Source organism: Astatotilapia calliptera, chromosome 1 (genome assembly GCF_964374335.1).
Source record: "Astatotilapia calliptera chromosome 1, fAstCal68.1, whole genome shotgun sequence".
Taxonomy (NCBI): Eukaryota; Metazoa; Chordata; class Actinopteri; order Cichliformes; family Cichlidae; genus Astatotilapia; species Astatotilapia calliptera.
This window is the reverse complement of record NC_137422.1, coordinates 32,222,173-32,236,971: the sequence shown is the minus strand read 5'-3', so window position 1 is coordinate 32,236,971 and position 14,799 is coordinate 32,222,173. Positions and strand designations below refer to the sequence as shown.

The 14,799-nt window shown below is 42.7% G+C and overlaps 1 protein-coding gene across 4 annotated transcripts in view; it reads left to right on the top strand.

The window, feature by feature from the left end:
• fto (FTO alpha-ketoglutarate dependent dioxygenase) overlaps positions 1–14,799 on the top strand; it is a 114,262-nt gene that overhangs the window by 49,418 nt on the left and 50,045 nt on the right. For 2 of the 4 annotated variants that reach the window (XM_080299962.1, XM_026173569.2), the window contains exon 8: positions 2,891–3,015. In XM_080299962.1, coding sequence (XP_080156088.1) covers positions 2,891–3,015 — 125 coding nt within the window. Of the gene's footprint in view, positions 1–2,890; positions 3,016–7,406; positions 7,799–10,122; positions 10,742–14,799 lie in introns of those variants that run through there. The other 2 variants (XM_080299963.1, XM_026173578.2) reach the window with 2 other exon arrangements.

Below are 14,799 nucleotides of genomic sequence, written 5' to 3'. Positions count from 1 at the left end.
CTGGAATGTTTAGTGTTACTTGTGAGTTTGTTTACCTCCTTCCTATTTTAGGTATCTAGTCATCATCTAGATGGTGTTCTCGTCTAGAATTCACCTCTGTCTTTTAAACAAGTTAATAAGGGAGCTCATTTTGGAATTGAAGCATTTGTGGCCTGCAGACATGAAAGGTTCCCTAAAAGAGAGTGCCAGTGAGCTTAAGAGTACTTGGAGTACCCGGAAAGTCCTGGGATAAAGTCAGCTAAGGCATTTTCATTGGGTGTTAAGAGTTTCTCTGACACTCTGGTGGTCAGCTAGTAGGTCTGGTTTATGGAGTGCAAACTTTCAGTTGTGCATGCATCTTTTTTTTTTTTTTAACCTTCTTGCCTTTCAGCTTCTTAGCTCTTATGTGACCACTCACAGCTCCTCTGTTGCATTATAAAGGATCTAAATCATATTGCTCTATGTGCAGCAACAATCTTCCTATTGTATTATTCTATGTTGAATGAGTGACATGCCCTTATGTGATAGACTAGACAGATGCTTGTTGGTGTTAAGATACAGTCCTGGCTCGAGGTGTTAGTGAGCTGCCCCAGGCTGCCCACCAGCCAGCCTTCGCTTGGAACACTATCATCACTCTAGCTCTCCACTAACCAAAATATCACCTCAGCTTGGCTGCATGTTTGTTTATCTTCCCCACCTCTGCACAGGCCCGGAAATGTTTATGCCTAACTTTAGTAAAATAGACAGGGTTGAATATGGGGTCTGGGGACCAATGAAAAGAGTACCAAGGAACGTCTTGTCCTCTCATTCACCTTGTAATGTGGCCTGGGTCAGGGGGACATCTGTGGTCAGCGTCAGGTTGAGAGAGGTGTAGACTGAGGACAGCTACTGTCATCGAAGGGTAAATACAAGAAAAGAGGGGGCTGATTAGTCCTAACACAGACCCAGAGATAAAGGACTGTGATCTGGCTGAGTCTGACTGAGGTTGGGCTTGACCAGTAAACAACCAGCAGGGTGTCTAAATGGCCCGGGGATCAGCCTGGGGCTAAACCTGAAGGCCTCTCTCAGCACTGGGTCTTCTAAACACTAGATCATACATGCACAAAGTTATCCGTGCAAACAGACATTCACCGATTTTTGTGGGGAAGAGACTTGCTAACACAGATTTAAATTATAAGAGGGACACCTCTACTCACAAAAATCTACACTGTACTCACAAAAATTTGTAGAGAACAAATAGAAGCTTTCGATACACACTCATAAATATATACACACCCCAACAAAAGCAGAGGTTGTTTAGGTAGTGTTTAGTGGAATTATTGAGTTGGGTGAAAAAAACAAAGATTCACTTGAGTAAAGTGTATGCAACATAATTTAGCATTTTGAAAATAATGTGGCTACGATAGGCTGGACTTGTCCAGGGTGTACCCTGCCTGTGGCCCTATGAAAGCTCCAACCCCTGGCAGTTGGAAGCAGAAAAGGATGGATGGATGTGCAGTCTTTCCCTGTTATTCATTTTGATCCAAAGTCAGCTTTGGGAAGAGTTGAAGCAAGCTTAGAAGCACCTTAGAGCAAGTTTCAGATCAACTGTGAATCACTTCTCTTCAGCGTTGTGCTACACGGTCAGCATGGCAATGTGATGTCTACCAGCTGAGATGGTGATACAGTCTGAATACACTTTCTGGCACTTTCTTAGCCTGTCACTCATCCCAGGAGGACAGGGTTTGATCCAAACTGAAAGGCACAGTTTCCATAGGGAGTACAGCCGGCCCTGCCTCCTCCTGGTCACCTTAATCTTTGGTGTCTCCTCTGAGTCAGGTATAATCAGTCACACACCACCACATGTTTTGACACCTGTCCTGTGTGCTGTAGAGAAAGTAAGCATATTACTGCTCTCCTTTGGAAACGCACACACAGAGAGACAATCAAACGTATCTTCACATGAATTAAGACAGACAGGTGTATTGTCAGAAAGGGATTAAAAAACAGGGTGAGGGGAAGAAATGAAGGTTCCCTTACATAGTGGGTTTTTTGAAAAGAAGGTTGGATGACTGGGGAAGCGAGTGACTGTTAATGGGAAGAAATGAACGTGCTTGACTGGTGGATGTGACAGGAAGAGACTGTTCTTAACAAGGCGTCAGAGTCAGTCAGAGTTACAGATCCATCACTTCTCAGAGGCTTGGCAAAGGAGGGGGGAGACATTTAAGGATATTCAGAGAGGGAGAGAGTCTGTGAAGGGTAGAGAAGAAGAGGGAGACGGTGAGGGGAAAGAGGGATTTGAGTGTGGCTGACAGCACTGCATTTAATTTGGGCTGCCAGATCCTTTTTCATTTGACTCCTTCTCAACCAGCTTAGAGGCTGCGGAGGACTTGGAGGCGAAGGTTTGCAGGGATGTCTCCGATTATCACTGATGTGCCACGTCACACTTTAAGCCAGCCTGTAATTCATGTTCAACAGGGGGATACTCACACATTACACTGTGCTGTGCAGGACGTGATTAATTGACTCACACTCTAATATTGGGTGTAATTTGCCCATCCTCTGATGTGAAACTGACTTTATACTAGACTTACTGCATGCTGTCATCCTAGGGATGGTATAATTGAGTCTTGGCTCAGAGCTGTGCAATTTCTAAACTAAGGATAGAAGCACAAGCACGCCAGGATTCACTTCAGGTCTTTCTACCCAATTTTGCAAGTTTTCTGTTTAGTATTTAGGGTAGAATTTAATAGAGTAAATCACTGTAGTGGGGTTTAAACAACCACTGTTATTTAAAGCACTTTTTAATGGTGCTTCTCTACCTGTCCACTTTCTACTGAAGTTTTCCCATTTCTACTGGTATTTCACATATTTCCATTCAGTTCTATTTTGAACCGCCTATTTCCACTTCTGCTGCTGTTTTTTTATCCAGACTATGCTTTTCCTGGCTGCAGTGGAGGAGGAAGACCAAGCAGAAGAAGGAAGGAGGGAGATGGCAGAGATCCTGCTGTCTGCTTTGACAGACAGACACCAGCAAAGACAGACATGGAGAGACAGGTAACACAATATACCACCAACTTTGTTACTTCCATTGATCTTCAAAAAAAACAAACATCTGTTGATATGTAGTCTATCAGTTATGAGTCCCTATTTTAAATGGAAATGCCATCACACTCCAATAATAACGTTTATTAATTTTCTAAACTGATTTGATCAAATATAAGTAATGCATGCATGTTGCTGTGATTTCCTCAAGATTACACAAACCAAGGCAGAAAGCAAAGATAATATCTCATTTCACCTCATTTCACTTGCAAACCCAGAGCTATTATTATAGCTCGTGTAGTGTTGTTGCAGTAGTAAAATGTGTCAATATCTAGTTCTCAGTTAAGAGATTTATTAACTGTGATCACATCATCAAACAAAATAAAAACAAGTTGCAAAAGGTGACACATCAGGCCTACATTGCTTCAATGTGCATTGATCATTCATTTTCAGTGAATCGGTGTGAATTCCAGAGATATGCAATGGTGTGGTTGGTGTTGGTTTGAGGTCCTCGGGCCTGGCGGTTATCACAGTTATCACAATGACACATGTGTCTTGGATAGGCCCAATCACTTCCTTCCCTCCAGATAAAGAAGGAGAGCACAGGGGTTAGAACGTCGGTTATCCATTCAGATAAAGAAGGGCCTCACACATGCACCAGTGTTGTTTTAGCTGTTAGTTTTAGCCATTTACTCTCTCCGCCAGCACATACACGGACACATACAAACACTACATATACACATGACCACTACATTCACATTTGCTATACTCTTTATTGTCTCTTTCAATAGTTTTGACCTCAGAGTTACATGCGGACAAGAACCCATATGTGAGAATAGACATTTCACTAAACCTTAGTGAAAGCAAAGCGGCAGGAAGATAATTCAAAGGCTACAAATCCATTTTCTTTTGAAAACTTCATGTTAAATTCCTGTTGTGCTTACGCCCTCATATTTCTAAGGCACTCTATTCTTCTGTTCTATGTTTTGCATTGTCCCCTCTAGTTGACCCTTAGATTTGTCCCATCCAGATGAGTCTTGTAAACAGGCTGTTTCCACACACCTTGCTTTGCTGTGTCAACGCCCAGTGCCTCACAACTCTGATGTAGGGCCTGCTCTGATAGTGCATTCCAGCGGCATGTGCTGAAAGCTAGAAACCATCTCGCCACCCCCACCCTCAAGTGAACATCAGAACTGTCCCCTACCATCGCAGTTCTCCCGCACCACCCACAATGTGATGTTACCACCAGCTAACAATGTCTGACCCTACATTTTGCTCAGCCCACCCTAAGATGCTGACAACCAGCATCACTGGCTGGGACAGGAAATGCTCAGCCCTTGCCGGCAGAGCAGACAGACGTTTACTCTATCAGCAGTGAAAGACTGATTAGATTAGTTTTGGTGGAAGGCACATGTCCCACACAATATGTTTGAACTCCAGCTGCTCCTGATACCTCTTCTTCCCCTTACACACATTCTATGTCTATCCCTAAACTACACCACCCTCTCTTACAGAAAAGCCAGGGGTCATGCTGTCAAGTGGCTGTCAACAGATAGCATTTTCACAAAACTAAACACATAGCTATGCGCAATGTTAAGTGGGAAGTACTGGTACTGATAAGCAATTTGATGAGGGTCAGGGATTGTTCGACTTTGTTGAGCATGAAAAAGTTTTAATTTCTTCATGCATACTACTAAGAGGCAAAGTCGTTATTTTGAATTAAAGAAGCACTTTATTACAGAAGACGCAGAGTGAGGGAATTGTAGTGCACTCCAGTCAGATGTATTCAAACCATCATTTATTTTCATAAAAGCATTCACTAAAATAGGACTAAAATTAATTTGCTGATTCATTTTGTTGCTTTTTTATATTTAGCGTTCTAATTAGGTTTCCACACAATATTCAACAGGCAAGCTTTCATCATAACACTGCCTTTTGTTTCCATGGTTTCCATTCAGCATATAATACTTGCAAAAATATAATGGAAAAAGGAACAAAAAAAAAGCATGATTGATGACTTTTGCTAGAGGCCCATAAACATAAACAAGCAGCGCTGATTGATTAAGTTTCTCACTGACTTTTGTTTCTAAAACACCAGTTAAAGTAGCATTCTTTGCTGTGGAACTTCGGCCTACCAGCTGCCATTGTCTGCCTGCGAGCCATTTTTAGTACAAGCAAGAAGGAAAGAAAGAGGAATTGGAGCCGGTGACCAGTGGTTCTTCACCATTGACTTATAGGCACTCAGAGTGAGTGATGCCTGCTCTCACCGTGCTAGTGGAAGCAGTCCATTCATTCACTCTGAGCCAACGAAGTTATGAGAGCTTTTTTATTCTTATGAGCTTTTCTGGTAACTGGGTTTTCCTGATGCACATGGTGAATTCTTTGATAGATGCTGCCCTCCATGTCCCTTTGGTAAATGCCCCGTGAGTACCCTGGAAATAGATGGATTATTATATGGGTGGGTGACTGTGCCGCAGCAGAGCAGTTCAGTATGCCACACAGGAAGTGCAGATTGAAGAGCAAGACGCAACCTCTAGGGAGCAGCTCCATTAGGATAGAAAATGGCACATCCCAGTGGCACCAGGAAGGTTTTTGGTTTAACAAAGGTAATGAAGGATCCACACTGGAAGTACATACACAGAAAATTCTTCAGCCTGCAGTCTTCTGCAGTATATTTAGAGAATTGTTTTGTTTTATCTTGCTGTCAATGCTCATTATGCATTTTTAGACGCTGTCTTCAGTCTGTGTGCTTACAGTGTGGCTACTGTTGAATATCCTGGATGAGGTGACCTCATGCTGACCTTGCAAAACCTAGAGGTCACTGCTCTGGGCATTAGAAAAAATAACAACAACAAAAAGCTTTGTCACAGCCAGCAAGCAAATACTGAAGGGAACAGCTGCGAGTTTTGTACTGACCATGCAAACTGCTGTAGGCTTTGTAAGGTCATTATATGATAATGAAAATCATTACAGAATTACATGGGGGTTTAGGACATGAGAGCAGTAGGGAGGGGAGGGGAGGGCCACATTGGGTTTGATAAATGGACTGTGAAGGTGCCCATCTGGCCCTCTCTATGGCTTTTTCTTCCTGCTCTTTTATCCATTCTTATCCTTTACTACCCCTCTTTCATTCCCCTTCTATGTTCTCCAGTGGGCCAATGTAAAAGCGAGAAGGCCTGAAGTGAAAGATTAACAGAGTGAAAACCTAACTCACCTCTGTGGAGTAGAAAAGAGGAGGGTAGACAGACGGAGGTGTTTATGATCCAAAGCAGGGTTTGTGCCTGACTTGGCAACCCTGTCTTCCCATCTCTGAGTGTGGGCCAGTAGGAGAGTAGGCAGTCATTGACCTTTGGCACTGGAAACAGTTGGACAGCTCAGGATGTGTGAACAGGGTGTAGTTTGGAGGCACTGGGGTGGTAATACATTACAAGGTTTAAAATAGGCCTCTTTATTTATGCTACAGTTGCTGTTCTCCTCGGATTATAGAATGGAGGACAACAAAGACTGAACAAATTTGTTACTGAATCCTTGAAACTGCTGCAAATTAGCAGCATTTTGGATTCATACCAAATGAGAATAAGCAATGACGGACATACACTATCTTACACTGCAAAGCTTGCTGTGATAATGGACTACATAAATAAATGCGTACAACTAGGTTTTCTCTCTTTTAAACAATAGATTTTTTATGTTAAAGTTAGATAATATCTAGTTTCTTGTATGTTTAGTAACATTCTTTATATTTAGTTTCTACCTTAGTTCAAAAATAAACTAATTCACAGTTTAAAAATAATTTTTGACAAGTGTCCTGTTGTAATTGTATTCTAGTGACCTCTTGAAAAGGAGCTTATAACACTGTACAGGTTGGGATGGATGTCATTGTCATAGCTGTACAATCAGAATTTGTGGCGTAATACATCTGTTGTCTGTGTTTACTACTTTTCTCCAGTGTGCTGAAAGTTAGTGAGGTCTTTATCCTAAGACAAAGGAAACATCAGCTGACATGGCAAGCAGAGTTAAAAGGGCAGAGAAGGAGGTCCACGTGTTCACAGCTGCACTCATCACTCAGCTGTCCAGTTTGACCCATGACCCCGTAGGGTTGTCTCCCAGCCTCTATCGGCTTTATGTTTCCTGCCATTGTCATCCACTGTTGTCCTCACCTGGACAGGCCGCTTCTACACAAAAGGTCCAGTCTGTCATCAAACCCACGGGTCACTCAGGGCCAGCAGGGGCTAGAGAGCTGAAGTTGAAGCTGTGCCCAGCCAGGGATGACCCCAACAGTCTTGTCAGCTACCAGTTGCACCCCTGTAGAGATGCATAGTGACAGAGAAAGGAGAGAGACCTTCCTCGGCTGGCACTTCATTCTCAGAGTGGTGACATTTCTTTTGTGTTGTCTCTGACAGACCCCGCCCTGATTCCCGTGCTGGGGCAAGAGAGGGAGCTCGGAGACAATGGAGGTCCCTCTGTACCAGATGGGAGTTGGAAAGATTGTCAGTATCGTGTCCATGATAAAGACAAACAGGTCTACTAAAAGTTTTAGAAGTGGTGGCACCACACTGGGATTGCTCATGACATAGATAACTCACTCAAGTGTTTACAGACACAAGTTCCCATCAATCTATCAAATCTGCCATGTGTCCATGTGTTATTGTTCTAAAAAATTTGTCATTACATGACTTTTTCATTTGACTTCACAGCCACATGTCTATGATGTGCATGATTTTGGAAAACAGAGATTGTAGGGTGCAGTGCAGAGAAGGTGGCATCAGATCTTAAATAAATAGGTTTAATTAGCGGTGCGGTGGTGATGTTTGTACTGGCATTAAACCAGTGGTCTGGTTTGGGGCAGGTCAATCTGGGCATGTTGTCAACTGTGCCTGCGTGATGTAAGTTGCAACTCGAGGTGACAGGTTAATCAGATCTCCCAGACAACAGCCCCACATTTACATCTTCATCACTCTCACAACAGTGGTCCTGTTTTGCAAACAGAACAGACAGGGCTGGCCCAGTTTGTTTTCCTTGGCACGTGTTACAAGCCAGTAGTTTTGCTGGGTGCATACTTGTATCTCCTTACCCTAAGGGTTTCTCTCCTGCAGTGGTGGGTAAACACCTGTGTGTGGTGGGCTGAACTCCCAACCCGCAGCCGTGTTCTGTACCTTTGTCTGTGTGCCTTTTTCTTTGTACCACCTACTTTTGCCGTCATCTACATCGCTGTGTTTACTTTATTCTGGGCACTGAGGGAGAAAACAAATAAGGACATGTCATCTGCCTCTTTTATCGCCGGCCAGCCTGTAATTAGCGCAAGCGCAGTGGTTTGCCTAAGACTCTGTCATCTAATTTGTCTGTCTTTATCTAAAACATGTCTGTGTGGTCCCTTAGACCAGTTACGTTCGTGCAGCGAGATTGTCTGCGGCCTGGGTGTTTGTGAGGTGTGTGTTTGTGTGCGCTTGATTGTAAATTATGAGTTCTTCTCTCATGCACCCACCCCTGTTAAGCAATCAGTCAGTTATGCATGACATGTCCTGACCTCAGCAGAACCTCACAGCTGCTGTTTCCGTAGTAATCGTCCTCCCATCTTAGTTTGCTCCCAGGCTAGAAAGTACATCAGAGTATGCCTTATTCTTGCATTAATTTGTTTTGAACGAGATGACAGGTGATTGTATTTATTTACCTTCTACTTACGGCATAAACAAATTTTACCCATGTAAATATGCACTTATCTCTATGCTGCCTGTTTCTCATGCGAGTTAGTAATTAGTTGTTAAGGTACATGCTTTCACTCATTCTGTGGTTTGCTGTGGGAACAGAAGGCTCACATCAGCAGCAGTCAGTATCGCACTCATACTCTCTTTTGTTAAATTCCTCTGCTTATCCTTGACTTGATTCACAAATGAAAACAGTATTTTCATAATTATGCCTTTCACAGTAAGAACTTGGCAAAGAAATGCGGCATAGAAAGCGGGAAAGAGAGAGTTGAAAATGTCATTAAAAGTCCCACAGCCATTTAAACACACTTGTTGCACAGACAGCTGCCCATTAAAAGCTGCCTTTTTAATATGGAAACAAGATTTGTGTTTGGAATAGACAGTGTGGTAAGGGGTGGGGTAGTTTTGGGCCTGTTTTACTGGTAGTCAGGAAAACCAGGACATTCTTTCTGGTCAAACCCAACATCCCATAGAGCTGATAGAGCATGATTGGGTGAGGATGTGTGGCATGCATGTGAAACAAACATTGAGAACATAACGTTATGAGAAGATGGAAGTTGTGCTCACAGAAATCACAGTTTTTACTGTGTATCTGCTCTAAATCGAGTTTGTTTTTGAGTACTGTGAAGGTGCTTATTTGGCCCTCTGTACGAACCAGTTTTATTTAAATCAATATGTTAGTTGAAACTGTACCACTGGGAACCATGATAAAGAATAATGGGATGTGGAGGCCTCATTTAACACAGAGACAATCTGTTTAACAGATGCTTCTAAGATTTCATTGTGTTTTGGATTTTGTTTATTACAGGCACTTTTTTTTGGGAGGTTAATTACTTTTGTGCTGCTGTTTAATGCTGGAGTCACAGAGCTAACTGCAGCAATGTATGCGGTATTTAAATACACACATATGTAGATTTTACATGTGTGCACGCCACATGCTCCATCCTTTCCCTTTTTCCCTGATCCCATCTACCATAACCACCCCACCTGGGGAGCCCTCCAGCCCTCCCACTCCTTATACACACATCTTTCTCCCCTTCTCTGTTAATTATAACCTACACTGCTGGAACACTTCATTTCATAGCAAGCATATTGTCTCTTCAAGGCTGGCAGGCAGGTCATAAATTATCCTGAAGGTGAGGATGGAAGTTGGAGGAGATAGTTATGAAAATTTCATCTGTCTGCCGTAGCGGCCGCAGCTGCTCCTGTCACTAGCCGTGTGCTGGAGGAATTACACCGGGTCAGCTTGTGTGTGTGTGTGTGTATGTGTGTTGGTGTGTTCTTCAGTTTGTGCATATGCATAGGAACATTACCACGTGTGAGCAGTTACAACGTGCACATATATATATGGCACTAATGCATGCACGTCTTTGTCCCTGTGTTTGTGTGTGTGTTGCGTGGCAAATGTGTACAGCAGGTTGGCCAGGTAGGACCTACCTGTCAGTGAGTGGAACATCTCTGGCGTTTCTGTCACCCCAGGGCCCCCAGCTTTGCCCTGAAGCAGGGAGGCTAGAAGGGGGGACAAGCTAGGAGGGCCGTCCCCAAGCTGTCTGTGTTCATTACTGCTACAAAGACGGGACGTGGCCGGCAGGTGGCCAGACCTTTAGTCCTTACCTACTGTGATCATCTGCTGCTCCACTTTTTTGCATGTCTAGGTGGGTGGGTGTGCAAGCCACTATGCATGCTTGAATGAAAAGATTCAGAATAAACCTGTAACTTGTGAATTCGATTAGAGATGTGCATTTTGTGTTTGACCTATGTAATTGTGTTTGTGTATTTGTGAAAGCACATGGCTAAATGCACGTGCTTACGTATCTACACGTGTACATAAATCGTGCTTACATATCTACAAGTGTACATAAATCATGCTTCTGGAAAATGGGAAGCTGTGCTGCTTTGACGCTTTCTTTACGCAGCATAGAGCGCCTCTCTCTCGACAGACAGCGTCTCAAAGTGGCAATTAGTAAGAAAAGAAAAGAAAAACACTGTACAATCCCCTCCATCCCCGCCTATGTCAATCTGCAGTTTCCTGCAAAAATTCTATTAGGGCCAAAGTCCATAGCTGTTAATTACAATTCTAACTAGCTTGCCTCCTGACGAATGGAAGGCTTCAGCAGTGATGTTGGATAAAAGGGATATCAGCGATTTCACTTCCCTGTACAAAGGCAGCTTCTGAAATGGGTCATCAATCCCATAGTGATAAATGTCTTGTGGAGTAATGGCTCTCTTATCAGCTGCGGATTACTGGAGATATTTGTAATTAGTGTAGCCACACAAGTCCCCAACAGATGTTTTTGAGGGGGCACAATATTAAAGCCTTGGTTTAGTGCTAAATGGGAACTTTCTGAAAATAATAGGGATAGTTAGAGCTATTGTATTGTAGCAGGCATAGGTGATTCTCAAGAACTGAGTCAGTGGGAATCTGTGTATGTGCTCTGCTGCACAAAGACATACATTACACACAAATGTGTGAAACCATGTGTATACACATTCACGCACACACTCATGAGCTGTTAAGTACACAGCCTGGGGTCCATCCTTCAGATACTGTGCTCAGTAGTCACATGACTGTGGGAGCCACAGGGCTCCTCTTCTCCTCCTGTTCCTCCTCCTCCTCCTCCAGCCCTAGAGGTAGCCACTGCTACGCCAGGGGGAGTGAACGATTCACTTTTAACTTCCATTTCTCCTGTTTTGGGTCGAGATTCACTCGCTGCCCTGAAGTTTTTTTCTTCTTCCTCCTCTTCCAGCTCTCATGAAATCACAATGTGATGTATTCAGCCTGAGGTGTAGCTCTATTCACAATGCAGTTTGACACTACCAAGCCTTGCTCCCTTCTGTTTTCACAATGTATGTGTACAGATGGCCTACTGACAAGTCTGTACCACTAATAAAATTGTCCTCGCTGTAGTTGACAGATACTCTAGAAAGCCTTTTAATATACACTTGAAAGAAAGGACTCCTGTATTTTTTAGTTATCTGTCTCCTCCTTATGTCTGTATATTAAAATATAGACATTATAAAGAGCCCGTACAAGTACAGCAACCGTTCAGGCCTGTTTTCTGTTGCCAAAATATATCCTTATGAACCCAGCCACAGACCTATACACACACATATACAGCCTGCACGCCACTGACAGACGTGTAAGCAGATGCAGCCAGAACTGGTAATGGCAGGTGATTATAAGTGGCACACGTGCCAAACTAATTAAACCCCTGGGTTGACAGCAGCATTTGGTAGCACTAGCATTCTGGCATGCTGGCATTAGAATAATTGTAGCAGCAGCACATTTCACCTGCGAGACTGCAGCTAACAGCATCATTTATTTTACAGCAGCCTGCACCGGATGTTTCAACAGAGGCTCGAGTTTCCCTGCTTTACGTTTGACATGTATGGCAACCCCTGCTGCAGATGGGACAGCTTTTCTTAATGCTAGTTGGAGCATATTTGCTCAAGGGTATGTGGTATTTATATGTTACATAGTCTTTAAGTGCAAAACAGAAATGAATGAGATGCAAGTACGTCAACACATATTAGAGATGGTATGAATGAAATCAAACTTGGCCCTTAACTACATCATCTATGGCCTGTCACATATTTTTTACTTCTTTTTTTTATACCATATGCATTTATTTGGAATAGGCAGAACAACTGTGTAACTGTGCACAGATGAGGCCTACACTTACTTGTTTTTTAGGTTTCAAACAGAGAACAGAGTGAAATATAGGCAAGCTATATCTGTGGATCAAAACTGTTAATGGCACTTCTTGTGCTAAACACACCCTCATGTACCACAATGCTGAACTGACGTCACACCATTTACCCATAAGGCCATCCTTCTTATAGGGAAACAACTTCTCCTCAGTTTTCAGTTTCTCTTATGAGTTAAGCAAGAGCCCAGCACATGTTTTTACATGTGAAGAAAAAAATACTCAATTCAAAAAAAATCTGTGTTAAATTACGGGAATCTTTATTAAATGCTTCAGAGCCCTGACTCTCAGTGGTACCTGTAACAAAAAAATGTCAGACATACATGTATTAATTTGGTTATCAAAGGAGTTGTAAGGGGTAAAAGATGTCAAATGAAAAAGTTTTAAAATATCAAGCTAAGAAATATAGAAGTGATTTGAAAGATAGCAAATTTGTCCAGTCAGGCAGGCTGACCTACCTCTGCATGTCTCCCATTCAAGACACACTACAGCAGGCAGGCAGGCAGGAAGGAGACAAGGACAGGAGGATGAATGTCTTAGATTGTTGGGTTCTCAGGTCATCACTTCTCCAGCTGGAGGGCTGGAGCTGTAAGTCTTTCTCACAGAGGTCAGAGCTGTGTCAGGAGGCCAGAAACCGCAACAGGAGGCACACCTGCACACGCTCTGTGCATCTCTGTGTGTACATTTCTGTCTCGCGGGCACATACCTGAATAGTTGAGTAAGAATTTAAGAATACTTTCAGTTCTGTGGAAACTGCGCTGTGTGTTAATGAATTGACTGATTCATCTGACCGCCTTGTTGAGCAGGTGTGGCTAGGCCAGGTGTATACTGCATCACCAGGTGTCTGTGTGTGTTTACGCTCAAGGTGAGAGGTAAACTGATATTGTAACTGTTAGCGTACTTTAGCGAGTTGGGTTATGCAAGGTATTTAAGCATGTATTGTTAGATTTATGGTTTGCAGAGTTGCATATCACAGACTTTCATCTCTACCAAGCCCACATCCAGCTATGCACTAATATTTGCATGTTGTAAATCGCAATGGTGACAAATAGGGTGCATTCCGCTCCTACGCATTTCCCCCAGAGGTTTTGCTGTCGTGTCCACTTGCACGTAATTGCTTCTTTGCCTTACTGCACATATATCACTTGCTGAAACATCACTTACTTTTTTCAGGTTTTATTGCAGCGCCCAGACTGTGTTCACTCTCGAAAGCTACTGTGTTAAGCTTGTTGTAGAAGAAGTGAAAAATCAGCTCTTTGAAGGCACAACGAAGTGGCCGATGGCAGCTGATAGCTGGAGCTTAGTGGATCCTCATTATGTGCTGTAGCAAGCTGATTAAAACATTTGATTTGTTCTTGGTGTGTGTGTAAGTGTGAACTCAGATGCCTGTGTGCATCTCGTGCACGAGCAAGTGTGTTTGTGCGTGCGCGTGTGTGGAAGTGTAGCCCTTCAGGCTGCTGCGGTGTGTTATCTGTTTTTTCAACCTTGTCATACTAATTACAGTCCATATTTACTTACATTCTCTTTTTGTTTTCTGCCCTTGATAGGCATCTGTGAGTGCCTCTTTCTAGGCTGTTCTCATTAACAAACTGATGATGTGTGAAAGGTCTATCTTGTGATGATAGAGGGAGCTTTTCCCAAAAAAAAGGTCATGATACGAATGTTGTCAGCTTTTCGCAATCACAATGAATAATTTCCTATTATCAGCGATGTTGTGTGGTTTTGCCAGTGAATTTTGGTTGGGGAATACGTTGCAAAGTCTATTTTTAAAAATAATTTTAATACAAGGTTCCTGATCTGGAGATTACTATCTAAAGTCATGTATATGTTTTTATTTATTTTTTTATTTATTTATTTTTTCATTTTGGGCTGTTGAGAGATTCAAAATGACGCACTCAGAGAATCTGAAAATTACTCTCGGCTTATATGTTTCTGCTGCTCTGTCTAAATACATTTTCTGAGTTTCAATATTTGCACTGGCTTTCAATAAACTATGGCATTAGCAGAATAGCAGAATGCGCTACTTAAATTAAAGAAATATTTCTGCTCTTTTGTTTCTTACCTGTGTCGACCCTTGTCAACTTACTGATCACATTCACTGCATGGGTCGCTCACTGCACATCACCCTAAACCTGTCTTCTTAGAAACACTGTTTCTGATTAACCAGACCCTTTAGTTAACTAAACTGGCTACAACAAAATAAAGAACACCATTATGCAAGTGTGCAGTGAGTGTGTTAGAGCGACACAGACAAACTTACAATAGGATTTGTAAATGGTTAAACGGGACAGGATGCTGTGTGAGTATGCATGATGGGGTAAGCAGGGTAAATGGCCGACATCTGAGTTTTATATGGCAGAGGTGGGTGGTACGTTTTTGTGTGA